Below are 18900 nucleotides of genomic sequence, written 5' to 3'. Positions count from 1 at the left end.
GGTACCCCTACTGAACGAGACTCAATGGGTGTCCATCAGAAGCAGGGACTTTTGGGTGGTGGTGCCATCCTGACCACTGGCTGTGTTGTTTCACGGATCTCAGGGCCCTGTGCCGTTCGGCCCCCTTTACTTTTTGTTCACATATCAACCTAGGGAGGATGGTTAGATCTGAAAGATACTGCTCTGAGAGCTCACAGTCAGCTTTCTGGATGAGCAGGGAACTGAACCCAGGTGTCCCTCAGCTATTATAATTTGTGGGAACGACAATTAGGAGATTTGCTTTCTTGCTTATAAGTGCCTCCTGGATGCTGCTTTTGCTTGCTTTCAGTTTTGCGTGAGTCTCTTTTTATCTGCCGGAATGTGCTCAGTGCTTGTTTCAACTTTGCCTTGAAAGGAAAATTGGTAAATTAATTGGGGTCAGCCACTTTTTCGAAATCTAATCTTCAGCGCCTGCCAGAGCCCAAACTCACTGTCTGTCAGCGGTATTTTGGTAGAAGTCGTTACTAGCCAGCTGCCTTCGCTCACATCACACAGAGAGGCACGACGCAAATCATTTCTGTGCATCTGAACTACACAACCGCAAAGTGCAGAGCAGGAATTTAACTGGGCCATGATGGGAGCAGTCTCTCATTACCCTGCAGAGTTTTATCAATCTCCGTCTTGTCCTTTCTTAGCCATCTTTTTCTGAACACAAAAGCTTTCAGTACAGGGGTGAACAACCCCAGGCCTGGGGGACAAATCCAGCCCTCTGGCCTGCTCCATCTGCCCACTGGACTCTCCTCAGGCCACATACCTGCTCCAGCCCTCCTTCTCACTCCCCATAAGAGTTTCTGTCTCTCTGGAATGTGTTCTTGAACTCTGATAATGACTCTGGCAGGGGACTAAATAGTACAGTCGCCTCCCTTGCATCCTCAGTGTGAGGAATTCCAGCCTGCACAGGATCCCCCGCCTCCAGAACCAGCTGAGCCGGGGCTGGGGCATGAGCCTGAAGGGTCCTCACCTGTGCTGGGTCCTCAGGTGCAGGCGTCAGCTGAGTCTGCTCTGGCTCCTGAGGTGATGGAGGACCCATTGCCTGCAGGTGCTCCACTCTCAGCCCCGTCAGGGGAAGCCGAGGTTGCCTCTGGGTCTGGTAACCCTCCAGCCTCTCCTGAGCTACAGAGGCTCAGGGCAGAGAGACAGAGGGAACTAAGTTCCCGCAGGAGGAGTGCTTGCCTCCAGGCCAGGAGAGGCGGGTCACCAGAGGATCGGGGCTGCCCGATGCCTCGGGGCAGATAAAAGCCGGCCAGCCCCAGTCCCAAGTTGCGGGAGCAATGTTGGTGGTTGTCAGTCCCTGCCTGAACCCTGCCCTGCACCCAGGTTCGACTTTTACGGACTGCCTTCATCTTGCTTCATCTGCCACGGACTGGACTTGGACCTTGCTTCTTGATTAACCCCAGAACCAGCACAGGGTTATTCCTCCAGAGAAGCTGAGTACAGCTGGTTTAAACTGTTATCTCTTCAGTCAAGGCCAGAAGGAACATGGGTTTCACTTTCTCTTTCTATCTCTTTTCCTTCTGGTGTTCTGTATGTAGTGTCAAGGTTTAGACTTATTATAAGTTATTGTAAGTTAAAGTTAAGTCTGCTGCAACTGGACTTCTTATGGGCAGTGCCAATCCTGAATGTACTGGATTTGTGACCATTATGTTCATTTGCCTTCAGTAGCAGTAAAGCTCTGCTGGATGAAATATTAATTGCCTCTGGTCTATTTTCCGGGAATCCTGCAATGTGTTTAAGTTTTTACTCTGCTAACTATGCATTAGAGTTCTGCTCTGGACCAATATTGAGTAGAATTCCATGACAGTGACTTCCTCGCAAAGCACTTTGAGGACATAACTGCTTGCATCCACTGTGATCTTGACTCCACTGTTTACAGCAGATAAATATCATGAGGTATGCAGAGCACTGTCTAAGGCTGGATCTGCACTGATCTTTTAAACATTATTATCATTTTAAAATGTCACAGGCATTCCCTTACCTTTAACACATGGTTTCCCAATTGCCAGTGGCTGTTTAATGCATTCTTAATGTTATAGGGAAAACATAATTTGACCTTATACAGTATGAAAACCATTCTTAAAGCTCCCTTAATGTTATAAACCATGAGTGTAGATCTGCCCTAGTCCTGTAGTGTTGGATGAGTTTCAGTTAGCAAGGCTCAGCGATGTGGAGAAGGTGCTTGGACTGGTTAGGGCAACCACTGGCACTCTTAGCTGATAAAAACTAGCAAGGAGGGGACAGCTGGCTGGGCCAGGGGGGTGATTAAGGATTCCTTGCAGGTGGGTTGGTCCCTGCCTACCTGAATGAGGCAGTGGTAAGACCATTCCTCATGAAACCTCTCTGGATTTGGAAAATCTTAGTAATTACCAGCTAGTTGCCAATATCATAACACCGGTCCTGAGAGATCTGCATTGGCTCCCAGTACATTTCCGAGCATAATTGAAAGTGTTGGTGCTGACCTTTAAAGCCCTAAACGGCCTCGAAGGAGCGTCTCCACCCCCCATCGTTCAGCCCGGACACTGAGATCCAGCGCCGAGGGCCTTCTGGTGGTTCCCTAACTGTGAGAAGCTAAGTTACAGGGAACCAGGCAGAGGGCCTCCTCGGTAGTGGCGCCTGCCCTGTGGAAGATGTGAAGGAATTAAGCAGCTATCTTATCTTTAAAAGACATCTGAAGGCAGCCCTGTTTAGGGATGTTTTCAAATATTTAATGCTGTATTGTTTTTAACACTCGATTGGAAGCCGCACAGAGTGGCTGGAGAAACTCAGCCAGATGGGTGGGGTATAAATAATAAATTGTTGTTGTTGCTGCTGCTGTTGTAATAATAATAATAATAATAATAATAATAATAAATAATAATATCTCACCTTTGGGGGAAGGTTTCTTGAGCGGGTGGCCCTGAATCAGATCCAGGCACTGTTGGGGGAAACTGATTTTCTAGATCCATTTCAATCGGGGTTTAGGCTCAGTTTTGCCACAGAAGCTGCTTTTGGTTCTCCTCAACCTCTCAGCTGCTTCTGATGCCATCAACAATTGTATCCTGAAAAACAACATCTGGAGGTCCACAGGTTTCCTCATGTCTGGAATAGATGGACCTTCAGTGTGATCCAGCAAGTCTCTTCACTTGCACTTATGAACTGGTTAGGATAAAACCAATAAAACTTTTTATTCGTAGCAGAAATGTTTTGGGGGTAAAAACAATGTCAGAATAGAAGTAAGGAAGTGCAAACTTTTCATTCCAGTAGAACATTTGCCACCTGTATTTGGGGAAGGAGAACCTGCAAGCCCTTCAGAAGTTCTTGGACATGGTCAATGGCCAGGGAAGATTAGAGCTGTAGTCCTGGAATCACTGAAGGTCCACAAGTTCCCCACAGCTGCTGTAAAGGACTAAAGCAGTAGTTTTCAACCAGTGTGCCGTGGCACCCTGGGATGCCTGGAATGGTAGTCAGCGATGTCACTGGCCTCTGTCCCTCTTTCCTTCCCTCCCTCCTCTGATGCCCTCTCACGTCTCTGCCTCCCAAAGGCTTGTACAGCTGCTTATTGCAGCAGCCCTGCCTACAAGCTTCACAGGCGAATGGTGCCTCAGGGGGTGCTGGTTGCCAGGAGCTGAGGCAGCCTTGAAGTAAGCAAGCAAGTGGGCAAAGGAGCCCAGCCAGCCACTCCACCAGCCCTTCCTGCTGGGAATGGACAGACAAGTAAGTCCCAGGCCCCTGTGGGGCAGTGTGAGGAGGCACCTTTCTTTGGGGTGGAGGGGGCAGCTCAGAGACCAGGGGTGGCTGCAGCTGCTGCCCAGAGGACTCCTGAGGAGAGGAGAGGAGGCTGAGGGAAGATTCTAGAAGGGAGGATGCCCGAAAAAGGGCAAGAGGCTGCCAGCTTTGCAGGCAAGGGGTGACATAACATGGCTCCTGAGCCCCATAAGGGTGCCGCAGAAAGAATGTAGTTGGTCAAAGGAGCTGTGGAGTCGAAAAGGTTGAAAACCTCTGGATAAAAGAACAAGGAGCCAGACTGGTGTAGTCGTTAAGAGTGGTGGACTCGTAATCTGGTGAAGCGGGTTCACTTCCCTGCTCCTCCACATGCAGCTGCTGGGTGAGCTTGGGCTAGTCACACTTCTCTGAAGTGTCTCAGCCTCGCTCACCTCACAGAGTGTTTGTTGTTGGGGAGGAAGGGAAAGGAGATTGTTAGCCACTTTGAGACTCCTTAAAAGGAGTGAAAGGCGGGATATCAAGTCCAAACTCCTCCTCCTCCTCCTCCTCCTCCTCCTCCTCCTTCTTCTTCTTCTCCTCCTCCTCCTCCTCCTCCTCCTCCTCCTCCTCCTCCTCCTCTTGAGAACACAGAAGTAGTTCTGTAACTCCTTTTATTCTTGTTCTGCGTGAAAGAGCCTCCTCCTGCTGTGAGACAATAGACAAAGCATCTTGTTTAGGTTTCGTTTTATTCAACAGAGCATGGGTGGGACACCTCTGGCCCTCCAGATGTTTACTGACTCCAGCTCCCACCAGCGCAAGTGTTATGTACTGAGTTGAATAGGATCCACACTGCAGCAGTCTGATTGGTCCTATAACAATAGGATTCAGAATGCAGCAGTCTGATTGGTCCTAGAACAATGCAGCAGTATGATTGGTTGGCAGGAACCACCCAATCATGCTCCAGATATAAGTGAATCCACAACCTGATTGGCTTACAGTAGAATTCCAGAATTAGCCAATCATGTGCAGCCCATTGTGTAAATAATGTATATAAAGCAGATACTTTGAGGGGACTTTCATTCATTCCTCCTCACCACTATGAGCTGAATAAAGAGCATGAAATCACTTTGCGACTCTGAGTATATTTCAGCAAGCCAGCTTGGCTAATGGTCAGGGATTTGGGGGGCTGGAGTCCAGCAACAAGTAAGAGGTCACAGGTTCCCCACCACTGTCCCAGAGGAACTATTCCAAATTATTTCTGAAGAGGAAAACATGCAGTAGTTGTGGCTTGCTCTCATGCTCCATTTCTCTCTTTAGTTATGCAGATAAATGAACTTATTAAAAACGGGCAACTTCTAGAAGCCTTCAAAAACATCAAGGGTTTAGAAAGGGAGCTTCTGGCTGAAATAGATGCCAAGAAATATGAAGACAACCCCAAGGGATGCATTGTGAAGGCCAAGGACATTGACTTGCTCTACGACTTGGTTTCTAAGGCCATCCAGCGCATCGTGGAGGAAACCCTGGAGCTTCCCAGGGTAGATGCAAAAGCTTTAAACACTCTTGTGACTCTGATCGCAGAGGAAGAAAAAGCCCATGCTGGGGCTACAAGCATCGCTGCCTCATCCGAGGCTGTGTCCAACCTTGGGTTAGCCAGGAACTGGAGGCAGCTTTGGGAAGACGCTGTCAAGCAAAGTGTGGAAATCAGGGTCTCAAAAGTGCCTGTGCCACTGAAGGAGGACAACACCTCTTGGCTGTCGATACACTTAGGATATCTCAAAGAAGTCGTAAGAACAGATTTGTTGACAATCAAACGCTGGGTACACAAATGCTATCCACCAGACTACAGTGTGGGCGATGCATACCTGAAGGCTTTCCACAAAGCCCTCTCTTTGCATTTACAAAGCATCCTGGAAGAAGATGAGAGCCTGGGATGCAATCAATTCTATGCAGTACTCAACTGGGTCACTAATGTATACCACAGGTAGGTTTCCCATTAATCACATGATGATTAGGAAAAGGTAAAGGACCCCTGGATGGTTAAGTCTCAGATATTGTTTGGTCCATGTCACAAGCTATAGGTGCTGCAGTGTTCAGTAAAAAAGGTAAAGGTAAAGGACCCCTGGACAGTTAAGTCCAGTCAAAGGCAGCAATGGGGTTGTGGAGCTCATCTCGCTTTCAGACCGAGGGAGCCGATGTTTGTCCACAGACAGCTTTCCGGGTCATGTGGCCAGCATGACTATATAACTTCTGGCGCTACGAGACACTGTGACAGAAACCAGAGTGCACGGAAATGCTGTTTACCTTCCTGCCACAGCGGTACCTATTTATCTACTTGCACTGGCGTGCTTTTGAACTGCTAGGTTGGCAGGAGCTGGGACAGAGCAATGGGAGCTCACCCCATCGCGGGGATTCGAACCGCTGAGCTTCCGATCGGCAAGCCCAAGAGGCTCAGTGGTTTAGACCACTGCGCCACCCATGTCCATGTGATTTCCATGTGATCAAGATGCAGCAGGATTGTACCGCTGACCCCTCCCACATGCTTGTGTGGATTCCTTCAGCCTCTCCTTCATATTTTTGTTACCCTGGAATCCAGTAATTGCTAGGACACCACTGGAGGCTACAGAGTCACTGGATAATGAAATGAACCTGGTTCCTGGCGCTAGGTGTGATGCTGGTAATCTGCTTTGTGCATCTCTACATTTTGTAAAGTTTAAATTAAAAAAATACAAAACACTGTATGCTACAAAAAAGTGCACACGAAAAGCATGCGAAATTATTATTATTACTATTATTATTACTTATTATTATTATTTATTATTGTATACTGCCCGTCCAAAGATCCCAGGATAGTTCACAACAGAAAAATACAAAATGAGAATACAGAATGCATAATAAAACAAAAACAAACCAATAACCCTTCTCCGACAAAAACATTTTAAAAGCCATAGATTTTTAAAACATGTATGTTAGCAAAAATAACACACCAAAATGAATTAGATTAGGGACCACCCCAGCTGCTGCCCTCGTTTCCTTTAAAGCGATGGGAGGGAAAGGCTTTGCCAAGACCAGTAAGGTATTTTCTGTAAGCCAGATTCTGTCCACAGGCTTCTGGACGAAGGTCCCAGATGTAGAAACATCATGGAATGCTGTTTTTGTTTTTGTAGTGAAAATCTCTTAGGATGCCCAGATCTTAAACCAGAAATAAAAACTGAAGCTCTGCCAGATTTGTTAACTTCAGAAGATTTAGACAAACTGAAGAGCAACTACGTTAATTCTGTCCAGGTAACATCTCAATTTCCTTGTATAAATCAAAGGAGAGGGTGGGGAAGTTTGCATCACTGATTGAATCCTTTGAAACCAAACACATGCTGCTTTTATTCCAGACTGTAGCGTTCAGTGCCCCAACTTCCTTTGGAATGAAGTGATCGCTTTAGAAAATGCATTTATGAATGGGATCCAAAGGCCCCTTAAACTTCCACAGGAGCAATGCATTATTTGTTGAATGGAGATTCCTTGTCTACTTCCTGGTTTACATATGGGGGTGGGGGGAATTCGATTCAATTATCATTTAAAGGCAAACCTATCCAGTGCTCAGGGATGCGGATGGCACTGTGGGTTCAACCACAGAGCCTAGGGCTTGCCGATCAGAAGGTCAGCGGTTTGAATCCCCGCAACGGGGTGAGCTCCCATTGTTCGGTCCCAGCTCCTGCCAACCTAGCTGTTCGAAAGCACGTCAAAGTGCAAGTAGATAAATAGGTACCACTCCGGTGGGAAGGTAAACGACATTTCCGTGCGCTGCTCTGATTTGCCAGAAGCAGCTTAGTCATGCTGGCCACATGACCCGGAAGCTGTACGCTGGCTCCCTTGGCCAATAAAGCGAGATGAGCACCGCAACCCCAGAGTCGGTCACGACTGGACCTAATGGTCAGGGGTCCCTTTACCTTTACCTTTAACAGACCTTAGGCCACAACAAAGGCATGCAGTAGGGCATAATCGCCAACATTTCTCCGATGAAAATAGGGATGCATGGAGCATTGAGAAGTGAGTGTGAGCTTTTTTCATCAAAGCCCCATGACGGGTTCATTTAGTGTGCAGGTTTGACTAATGTACACATTCTTGGAAGCAATTTCTCCTAATATAATGAAACTTTTGTACATTATTTTTACTTTACCCTAATAATATGTATTTTATGCACATTACCTGCCTGGAGAACTGCATTGCTAAATTCGGCAAATTCTCAAGGATGGCTGTGTTTTGCGGTTCAACATTTCGTTTCCAAAAGAGAAGATTTGACTGGTTTGTCTTTAAATGCGAACTGAATTGAATTCTCACCCACCCACCCACACTTAGCAGTGGGCCACACTGTTTTGCAAGGCAGTTTGTCTGCCCTTGCTGATTTTTCTCAAGCAGCAGAACTTGACTAGCTTCCAAAGCATCTTTTGGATCCATTTTGAAAACTATTTTACTGGAGAGCTACAAGGAACTGGGATTGCGTGTGCATAAAAGAAGTGTCTGCATATATGATTATGTTGATCTGTGTGGTTCCCCTTTATCTAAATATTTAGCAGGAAACCAAGAACTGCTTGGAGAATATTTTGATGCTGGAGACCAAGGAAAAGTGGAAAGGAGAGCCAGATGAGCGGAAAAACCCATACGATTCGTTGCTGTCCTACGATATTCAAACGGTATTTGCTGAGATTGTTCATAGCACATGCATGTTCTTTGATTCCAGGGAAATTGAAATATTACCTTCTGGTATGTAGGTGTCGCCTACTGTGCTAATTTATGTTCGCCACGTCCTCGGAGAATGTATTAGCAAAATGTAGTTTTATTACAATTTTTAACACTGCCACCCCTCGCTTCCTAGCTACAAATTAAACCTGCTGTCAATTGTGTCACAGACATAATAGGCAACTGATTTTTAGAGTCTTTTTAGAAGGAAGGAAGGAAGGAGTGCAGAGAACAGGGTTGTTACAAAAGACATTTGGTGTGGAGAAACCACTTGCTACTAGGCCTGCAGCAGCCTCGAAAAAAGAGAAAGAAGGAGAGAGAAATTGGGGGTGGTGTGTGTGACCACAGCAGAATGACAACCTCCCACATTTTTAAAGAGAGAGAGAGAAATAAAAGCCCCTGCTAGATTTAGGGATTGGGAGATCAATGAAGCCAGGAGGAGCTCATATTTTTGCTATTTGCAGTGGGCTGAGTCATTTAAGTTAAATAAAATAATAAACCCATATTGGGAGAAAATTAAATTTAAGGTGAGGTGTTTTGGAGGGAGGGCTTTTTGTTCTGCTGTCATTACAAACGTTTCATGGGATCATTATATGTTTTCAATAATCAAAAAGTATATGGATTAGCAGAAGTGTGGGGAATTTTGTAAGGGGGTGCAGCAATTGCCTTTGTGTCCTGTTTGCTGGCTTCCCTGAGGATCGGCTTTGACCACCTTACAGAAATAGGAAGTTGGATGCAGCAGCAAGGCACATCTTATGATGTTAGTCTAACAGGCTTCCTCAACCTCAGCCCTCCAGATGTTTTGAGACTATTATTCCCATCATCCCTGACCACTGGTCCTGCTAGCTAGGGATCATGGGAGTTGTAGACCAAAACATCTGGAGGGCCGAGGATGAGGAAGCCTGATTTAGTTAAGGCACGGCCATCCCTCAGAAATCAGAATAACACAGGCCTGCTGGTAGGGATGGAGCAGAAATGTGATTCCGTTTGCATTTAAAGGCAGCCCTGCTTAATTCACACTTTCTGAAATAAAATGAGATCCTTCAGAAATTGCACTTCTCAAAAGCTACACCCCCCACACTTTTTTAAACCTTTCCCTGACCTTTGAAAAAATGATGAGGTGTTTTACTACCCCAGTTGGTTAAAATTCTGGCAAATAGATTTCCCTAGCCTCACCCAGGTCCTTCTTGTTTCCTCTTTGCAAAATGCAAGCTCTGGCATGTTCTGTGTCTGCCACACCTGAAAAAATTATTGAGGTGGCCATTGTACTCATCAAACAAAGCCATTGCCTCTCTGCTTTTTGTTACATCCCTTGTCCCCTTTGGTCCAGCTCGCCAAACAACACAGAAAGGTAGCCGGCTGCATTTGCGAAAAAGTGGAAGACGCCGTTCTCAAAGGTATCGTGAAAGAAGTGACAGAATTCCTACCACGGTAATGTCTGCTTGTTTCAAAGTCCCAGTGTCTAAACTGGATCACGTTTTATGCTTAATGGTTCTAGCAAATAGGCATGGTGGAAAAGCATCAGCTGTTCTGAGGACGCAACTCAGAGGCTTTAGCTCAAGTACAGAGGCAAGTGCTTCCTCTTCAAATGAATCCAAATTCTGACTCTGACATCGCCAGCAAAAAGAACTTCAGACGGAAGAGCTGGAAAAGAAATCTGGTGCCTGTTTGACCATCTCTGCAAATCACAATGTCCTCATCACCAACTCGTAGTCAAATGCATATTGCTTCTCTAAGCATGAAGGACCCATTTTAGCTGACCTGGCTAAACACAATTGATAAAACTATCACCCAATAACTCCTCTGACTTTTATTTTTGTATACAATTTTTATTAAATTTTCTAAATTACATTTCAAAATATTCATTTAAACAACCTTAAACCAATGACTTTCCTTCTTCTCTTTCTGTGGTTCATTTTGCATAACATACATCCCTGCATATTTTACATACACTAAACCATTCAGTAGTCCATCAGAACTTATTTACACTGTTGGATTTATCTTAATGCTGCCAGCGTTTTTAAATGAACCCAATTTTCACCCATATATTCAGTAAACATTTTCCAGTCTTCTTTAAACGTGTGTTCTTCTTGTTCTCTTATTCTATATGTTAAATCTGCAAGCTGCACATATTCCATCAGTTTAAGTTGCCATTCTTCTTTGGTTGGGATCTCACTTGTTTTTCATTTTGGGGCTAACAAAATACGGGCCGCAGTAGCGGCATACATAAATAGGCTTTTTTAACAGTTGGGAATTATCCCCAATGAAAAGGACTCTGGTGTTTTTTTTTGAAAGGTACTTTTAAAACGGGTTTTTTCCCCAAATAATTATATATCATTTCCCAGTCGTCTTTTACCAGTCCACCACATATGATAAAATGTGCCTTAAACATCATTACATCTCCAGCACTTATGTGATTCGGACTTATACATTTTAGCAAATCTACTTGACATTAAATACCATCTGTAAATCATTTTCAAAGATGCTGTGAACTTCAAATCGCTCTCCCAAAGTTTTTCCCAGCTCCTCTGACTTTTAAAAAACCCACATTACACAGTGGAGTTTGTTGTAAAGGAAGCCAAGCTGTGAACCCCCCAGCCAGTAGGTTATTCCTTAACCCCATGGCTCTTGGACTAGACAGACAGGATTTCTGCTAATCCTCAAATGCAGGATTCCTCAAACAGGAAAGGATGCTGAAGTCTGTGGTGTTTATGCTTGTTCTGTGTTTATCACTGGTTAGTGACCAATTTTAATTAGCCACAATTTTATTGCAGCTTTGGGAAAGCATTTTTGGACCAAGCGAAAGATCACCCCCAGTTTCTGATGTTCATGATGGCCTACCTTAACAGCTTCCAGGACTTGAGGTAAACCTGGTTTTTTTCCCCTCACCCTGTGTTTGAAGAGGAGATGTTGAACCAGATCTTAGGATTTAGCACAGAAGGCAAATTGGTTGTGTCCTTTTGGACAAAAGAACGTCCAGGGATCGTTTTGCAGGGGAAATACAATTCCTCAGTCTCCGCACATTGTGCTGGGTGGAAGTACCAGTATCAGGGGAACTTATCCAACAAATGTAAATTAAGGTGTGACACAAGTTCCCTATGGCCATTTTACTGCTTAATAATTCCATTTTAGAAAGCAGCCCTGCACAAAAATTACTAGTGCACCCCCAAAAAGATGAACCTGCCCACTAAGAGGCCAGTAACCCCCTTTTCCATTCTGGTTATGGAGATAGGAAATTAGACACACACACACACACACACACACTGCTTTCATACCCTCCAACATTTATCCAATGAAAATAGGGGCATTTTTAATTATTATTATTATTATTATTATTATTATTATTATTATTATTACACCACCCATCTGACTGGGTTGCCCCAGCCACCAACATACAGTATATAAAAACATAATAAAACACTAAACATTAAAAAAACTTCCCAATACACGCATGCCTTCAGGTGTCTTCTAAAGGTTGAATACAGTGGTACCTCAGGTTAAGAACTTACTTCATTCTAGAGGTCTGTTCTTAACCTGAAGCACCACTTTAGCTAATGAGGCCTCCCGCTGCTGCCGCACTGCCGCCGCACGATTTCTGTTCTCATCCTGAAGCAAAGTTCTTAACCCAAGGTAATATTTCTGGGTTAGTGGAGTCTGTAACCTGAAGCATATGTAACCCAAGGTACCACTGTAGTTTTATCTTCTTGGCTCAGGGGTCGTATAACTCCATAGCCTCCAACATCTCTCCAGTGAAAATAGGGGTGTCCTAAGGAAAAGTGGGACATTCCCGGATCAAATCAGAAACTGGGACGGCTTCTGTAAATCCAGGACTGTCCCTTAAAAATGGGGACACTTGGAGGTGCATTCGCCCATAGTCACCATGGAAATCAATGCAATAAAAATTAACATGCAATCGGAAAGACAAGAGAGACAAAAACACGTTATCATCTTACACCCATTCAAAATTTATTTAAACACAAAATATAACTAAAAGCATTTAAAAAAATATATCAGTAGCCCATTTCACATATATAGTATGTTTTTAGATATCAGTAGCCCATTTCACATATATAGTATGTTTTTAGATTTTATTTTATGCACTAGCATTATTCTGCCTCTAGGTGGCAGGGCACCTCCAGTAATTAGCAAGACAGTAGAAGGGGCTGGAAATAAATTCAGCTTGTTACTGTCTTTTTTTTTTATCTACAGAAGAAACCCAAGCAGGCAATTAAAAGAAAAACAAGAAATTATTGTGTAAACGTAAATATACATTTTTTTTTGTTTTGAAGGATTAGTACACCCATCAATGTGTGGGATGCATTTTTTTCTCCAAACATGGTTAAAAAACAAACAAAAACAATTGCAATGACTAGGGATGAGCAAATCTGTCAGTGTTGATTGTACTTAGTTTCTTGTTTTTCCCGCCTTCAATTCACCACATTTCTGCACCAGTTGGCAATTTTAAAAAGAAGCTGCTCGTGATAATTCACCTGCATTTTAGTGTACATTTCTCCTAGTATTGTTGTTGTTGTTGTTTAGTCGTGTCCATGACCCCATGGACCAGAGAACGCCAGGCACTCCTGTCTTCCACTGCCTCCCGCAGTTTGGTCAAACTCATGCTGGTAGCTTCGAGAACACTGTCCAACCATCTCGTCCTCTGTCGTCCCCTTCTCCTTGTGCCCTCCATCTTTCCCAACATCAGGGTCTTTTCCAGGGAGTCTTCTCTTCTCATGAGGTGGCCAAAGTATTGGAGCCTCAGCTTCAGGATCTGTCCTTCCAGTGAGCATTCAGGGCTGATTTCCTTAAGAATGGATAGGTTTGATCTTCTTGCAGTCCATGGGACTCTCAAGAGTCTCCTCCAGCACCATAATTCAAAAGCATCAATTCTTCAGCGATCAGCCTTCTTTATGGTCCAGCTCTCACTTCCATACATCAGTACTGGGAAAACCATAGCTTTAACTATACGGACCTTTGTCGGCAAGGTGATGTCTCTGCTTTTTAAGATGCTGTCTAGGTTTGTCATTGCTTTTCTCCCAAGAAGCAGGCGTCTTTTTAATTTCGTGGCTGCTGTTACCATCTGCAGTGATCATGGAGCCCAAGAAAGTAAAATCTCTCACTGCCTCCATTTCTTCCCCTTCTGTTTGCCAGGAGGTGATGGGACCAGTGGCCATGATCACACATTATCAACTAATATACACATTACTGCAAACAATTTCCTCCAATATGTAGACATGTTTGTGCATACTTTTTGTTGTTGTTGCTGCTGTATGGCATTGCAAAATTCAGAGAAGTGCAGATTTATAGGATAACTGTGTTCCTATTTGTGTATTGCGTTGGAAAGTATGAATTAGGTAGGTTTGCGTTAAAATGTGAAGCAAATGAATTTCACTCCTTCTTCCCTAATTTGGGTTTCCTTTGGAATGAGCTACAGCAGAGACTTTGGTGTCTTTATGATATACAGTTTATTTACACGTATATGCGACCTGAGCCTACGATAGAGATGCTGACAGCATTAACACCCCAAGACAACTTTGCTTCCCCCATAGCTGCAGCCTTGGATTCAAACTGAAATCAAGCGTTGCTCTCTCTGCCTTCCCAGCCTGTTGCTTTCCCCCTTCTAGCTCATGTCACTAAACTCCCCATTCTGGCCTTTTCTCTTTCTAATAACCAGCCGGTCGAGGGAGGAGCCCCACCCCTTCGTCGTCTGGCACAGATCCATTTCCTTTGTTGCATTAATGGCGCACAAACCTAGGCTATCACTTCACCAGGAATTTGAATCCTTCCTCATAGAGCCAGTGTGGTGTAGTGGTTAAGAGTGGTAGACTCGTAATCTGGTGAACCAGGTTCACATCTCTGCTCCTCCACATGCAGCTGCTGGGTGACCTTGGGCCAGTCACACTTCTTTGAAGTCTCTCAGCCCCACTCACCTCACAGAGTGTTTGTTGTGGGGGAGGAAGGGAAAGGAGATTGTTAGCAGCTTGGAGACTCCTTACGGTAGTGATAAAGCGGGATATCAAATCCAAACTCCTCCTCTTCTCATGGTTTAACACTTGGATCCCCAATAATGCTAATAATTATTATTATTTATACCCTCCCATCTGGCTGGGTTTCCCCAGCCACTGTGGGCGGCTTACAGCACATAAAAGCATTAGACATTAAGAAAATTTCTGATACAAGGTTGCCTTCAGATGTCTTCTAAAAGCTAGGTAGTTGTTCATTTCCTTGATATCTGGCAGAAGGGCATTCCACAGGGCAGGCGCCACTACCAAGAAGGCCCTCACCGCTGGACCTCAGTGGCTGAACAATGGGGGTGGAGACGCTCCTTTAGGTATACTGGGCCATGGCTGTCTAGGGCTTTAAAGGTCAGCACCAACACTTTGAATTGTGCTTGGAACGTACTGGGAGCCAATGTAAGTCTTTCAGGACCAGTGTTATATGGTCTTGGCAGCCACAAATCCACTCCACCCCATGTTTGCATTAAGCTGCGATTCAAAGCATAGAAAGCTGTTTTACACCCATTTGGGCCATTGGGCCATGTAGCTCAGTACTGTCTACACTGGCCAGCAGTGGCTCTCGATGGATTCAGGTAGGGTAAGGGCAGGAGCATCTTACCCATAGAGGCTAGTGGCGCCAAGTTCTGGAGGGCACCAGGGAAGAGGCGGAGGCTGGACGCAGCACCTCCCGGCATCAGCTTGCCACCCTCGCCCGCTTCCGCCATGCCACACTGAAGCAGAACCGCGCCCGGAGCCTTCGTCTGCCGTGGCCACCGCGGCACGAAGCAGCCAGCTGAGCTGGGAGGCACTGTGCCCAGCCTCCACCTCTTTCCCACCAGAGGAGCCACCCTCCAGTCGCCGTCCGCCTCCTCCAGCCCTGCCGGCAGCACCGTCCTCCCTAAAAAACTCTGGGAAATGGGGGGGGCGCTGGAGGGAGCTTTGCACCACAGCGCCAGATACGCTAAAGACAGCCCTGTATAAGTCATCCCAAGCTCTGAAGAGCCACAGGTTCCCAGCGCCCTGCTCTAGAGCTGGCATGCTGTTACCAGGCACCAGGTTCACCAGTTCCTAGATTGTGTGCTGTGTTACACATGTTTGTTTGTTTGTTTTTTACAATAATATTTATTAATTTTCATAGATAAACGTAACAAAAAGGAAAAAAATAAATATAAAAAATAAAAAACTTAAAGTACATAAAAAGGAAAAATAATTCAATTAGTTAATTAAAATCCATTTTCATAAATGTATTGCTTGACTTCCTCTAATCTCTTCCATCTGAATTTCCTCGTAATTAAATGTAGCAGTTTACAATATCATTATTTCATAAAACAATATTACAGTCATATTCCAATTTCCTAACTTTTCTTATTGTACATTTTCTTATTTATATATTTAAATCTAATTTAATCCTAGGCCTGATTAGTTCTTTCAAGTGGTTACATATCTTTAATATTACAATATTTATTCAAATAGTCTTTAAATTTCTTCCAGTCTTCTTGGTATTCCTCTTCTTTCTGGTCTCGGATTCTCCCGGTGTTACACATCTTAACCACAGTACACCACCTTCTCAATCACTTTCTTGATTAGATTAGAGACAAATTGACGGACTGATTTCAATATCACCAGATGAATGATATTTTTAACAAAGATAAAATAAAACATGGCTTTAATAAGAGTAAATCAAACATAGAATTAATATTAATAGAAGGAAAGGCCAAATTATTAACTAGGGTCTACAATTATCTACAATTAAATACAGATGAGGAAATCAAAGTGGTAATGACGAAATGGGCAATAGATGTGGGTCACAACATCCAGTTTGAGGCATGGTCTAAACTCTGGAACAAGGGCATAAAATTTACGGCATGCACTGTATTAAAGGAAAACATCAGGAAGGTGATGTATCGATGGTCTCTCGCCCCAACCAAGTTGGCAAAAATGTACAGGATTAGAAGTGAAAGATGCTGGAAATGTTTAGATAAGGATGGCGATTTTTACCACATGTGTAAAAAAACAAAGGTGTTTGGGGACAGTATATACAATGAACTTAGAAAAAATGTTTAGAGATACCGTACCTTCCCTAAAAGGCCGGAGGCATTTATTTAAAGAATGGTTGGGGATGAGATGCTTGTTACACATCTTAAGCACAGTACGCCCCCTTCTCACTCACTTTCCTGAATCCATCCACTGCTTGACGGACCCCAGAGCACAAATATCTCATGCAGCACCAGTTTTTCCTCCTTTCAGCCAGCAGGTGAACAGTGTCACCATCCTGGGATTCCCTGATGGATCCCACCCTGTGGCTGACAGCTTGGGGGGGATTCCCGAAGCGTATCCATCACTCAGGAAGCAAAACACAGACCCGCTCCTAAGCCAACTGGCAAAGGGGGATGCAGAGCTAGGCATTCTCATACCCTCCAACATTTCTCCCATGAAAATCATAATCATTCTACTATTTAAACCTCACACATCTTACTGGGTTGCCCCAGCCACTCTGGGCAGCTTCCAACATATCTAAAAACATAATAAAACATTACATTTTTCTTTAAAAAAAAACAAAACAAAAAACAAAACCTTCCCTATACAGGATTGCCTTCAGATGACTGGGGGTCGGATGATTCTATACCCTCCAACATTTCTCCAATGAAAAGAGGGACATCCTAAGGAAAAGTGGGGCATTCCAGGATCAAATCAGAAACTAGGATGGCTTCTCTAAATCAGGGGCGTCCCTGGAAAATAGGGACACTTAGAGTGTCGGTGTTATGTACTGAGTTGAATAGGATCCAAAATGCAGCAGTCTGATTGGTCCTAAAACAATGCAGCTGTATGATTGGTCTGCAGGAGCCACCCAATCCAGCTCCAGGTGGAAGTGAATTCGCAACCTGATTGTCCTACAGGTGAATCCCAGAATTAGCCAATCACGTGGGCCCCATTGTGTAAATAATGTATATAAAGCAGACACTTTGGGAGGACTTGCATTCCTCACTACTATGAGCTGAATAAAGAGCATGAAATCCACACTGGACTCCGAGTATATTTCACATTTGCAAGAAATATAGAAACACGGGCTTTGTGGAACTCCTCAAGGGATATCTCTGCACACCCCAGTTCCTGACCTGGAGGGAGGGGGAATCCATCTTGGAAGAAAGGTGGGGTAGAAATTTGAAAAGCCCAGCCAGAACATTTGGTGAAAAGACTTCTATATAGGATCTAAAAATATACAGATGTATTAAAATGTAATCAATTTGTTAACTGATTGATCGGTTCAAAGCCAAAACCTTTAATTGGTGCACGACTCCTCTTTGGATTCTTCTCTTTATCATTACTTTGAGTTCATTCTTACTGGTATTCAGCGATCAAGCTGGCAAGTTGCCATCTAGCATGCAATTTAATTTCAGGCGTTTAATTTCACCTTCGCTTCTCTTCCTAGCGATGGGAAATTAAGGCTTCTAATTAAGACAGAGGTTGGCAAAAATCAATTTAGATCTTTGGGAAATGCCATTTATTTTGAAGTTGTTAAAAGAGCGAGGCGTTTAAGCAGGATAACCAGTGGGAAAATAAGCGGCTTAAAGAAAACCTTAAATTTCAACATCATTCTATTTGGCCTTCTTTGATCTTCGTCAGAAATCAGAGTGAAATTATTTAGCTGTGGGTTCCTAGACTGTTTGCTCTACACTAAATAGCAAGTAATGCAGGTGGCGCTGTGGTCTAAACCACAGAGCCTGGGGCTTGCCCATCAGGAGGTTGGCGGTTTGAATCCCTGCAACGGGGTGAGCTCCTGTTGCTCGGTCCCTGCTCCTGCCAACCAGGCAGTTCGAAAGCACGTCAAAAGTGCAAGTAGATAAATAGGTACTGCTCTGGCAGGAAGATAAACGCCATTTCTGTGCACTGCTCTGGTTCGCCAGAAGCAGCTTAGTCATGCTGGCCACATGACCCAGAAGCTGTACGTCGGCTCCCTCGGCCAATAAAGCGAGATGAGCGCCGCAACCCCAGAGTCGGCCACGACTGGACCTAACAGTCAGGGGTCCCTTTACCCTTTACCTTTAATGCTTCATGCCTGTTGTAATCAGAGAAAGGGGGTTGCTCTTTATGAGATAAAGGAGCATTGGCTTTTTAAATTACACCTTAATGAACATTGACTTGTTGGCCTTTTCACTGCAGGATGAACTTGCAAACGACTTTTCACATCAACTGCGAAGAACTGGAGAAGACCCTAGCTGGTCTGATGCTGAGATACAGGAAATGCTTTTTAAATAAATTAAAGCTGGAAACACAGGTAAGAGGACTATTTGCAATTCAAGAAGACTGCGCTAGAACCCAGCTGCTGAGATTCCAAGCCGCAGCAGTTCTTGTTGATTTCCTCCATGAGATGCAATCACTGAGCCAGGGTGTGTGCATGGGCAGATTGACACACCATGCTTCCCCCAGAGAACCCTGGAAACTGCGATTTGTTAAGGGT

General features: G+C 44.4%; 1 protein-coding gene across 1 annotated transcript in view; it reads left to right on the top strand.

Moving 5' to 3' along the window:
• EXOC3L4 (exocyst complex component 3 like 4) overlaps positions 1–18900 on the top strand; it is a 39353-nt gene that overhangs the window by 8748 nt on the left and 11705 nt on the right. Inside the window, exons 4-9 of the mRNA XM_082216958.1 lie at positions 5035–5698; positions 6882–6999; positions 8283–8402; positions 9779–9879; positions 11223–11312; positions 18603–18717. Of these exons, the coding sequence (XP_082073084.1) occupies positions 5035–5698; positions 6882–6999; positions 8283–8402; positions 9779–9879; positions 11223–11312; positions 18603–18717 (1208 nt within the window). The remainder of the gene's footprint in view (positions 1–5034; positions 5699–6881; positions 7000–8282; positions 8403–9778; positions 9880–11222; positions 11313–18602; positions 18718–18900) is intronic.

Source organism: Podarcis vaucheri, assembly GCF_965113315.1.
Source record: "Podarcis vaucheri genome assembly, chromosome: 1".
Classification (NCBI taxonomy): domain Eukaryota; kingdom Metazoa; phylum Chordata; class Lepidosauria; order Squamata; family Lacertidae; genus Podarcis; species Podarcis vaucheri.
The sequence above is the reverse complement of the archived record's forward strand: the minus strand, read 5'-3'. Positions and strand labels throughout refer to the sequence as shown.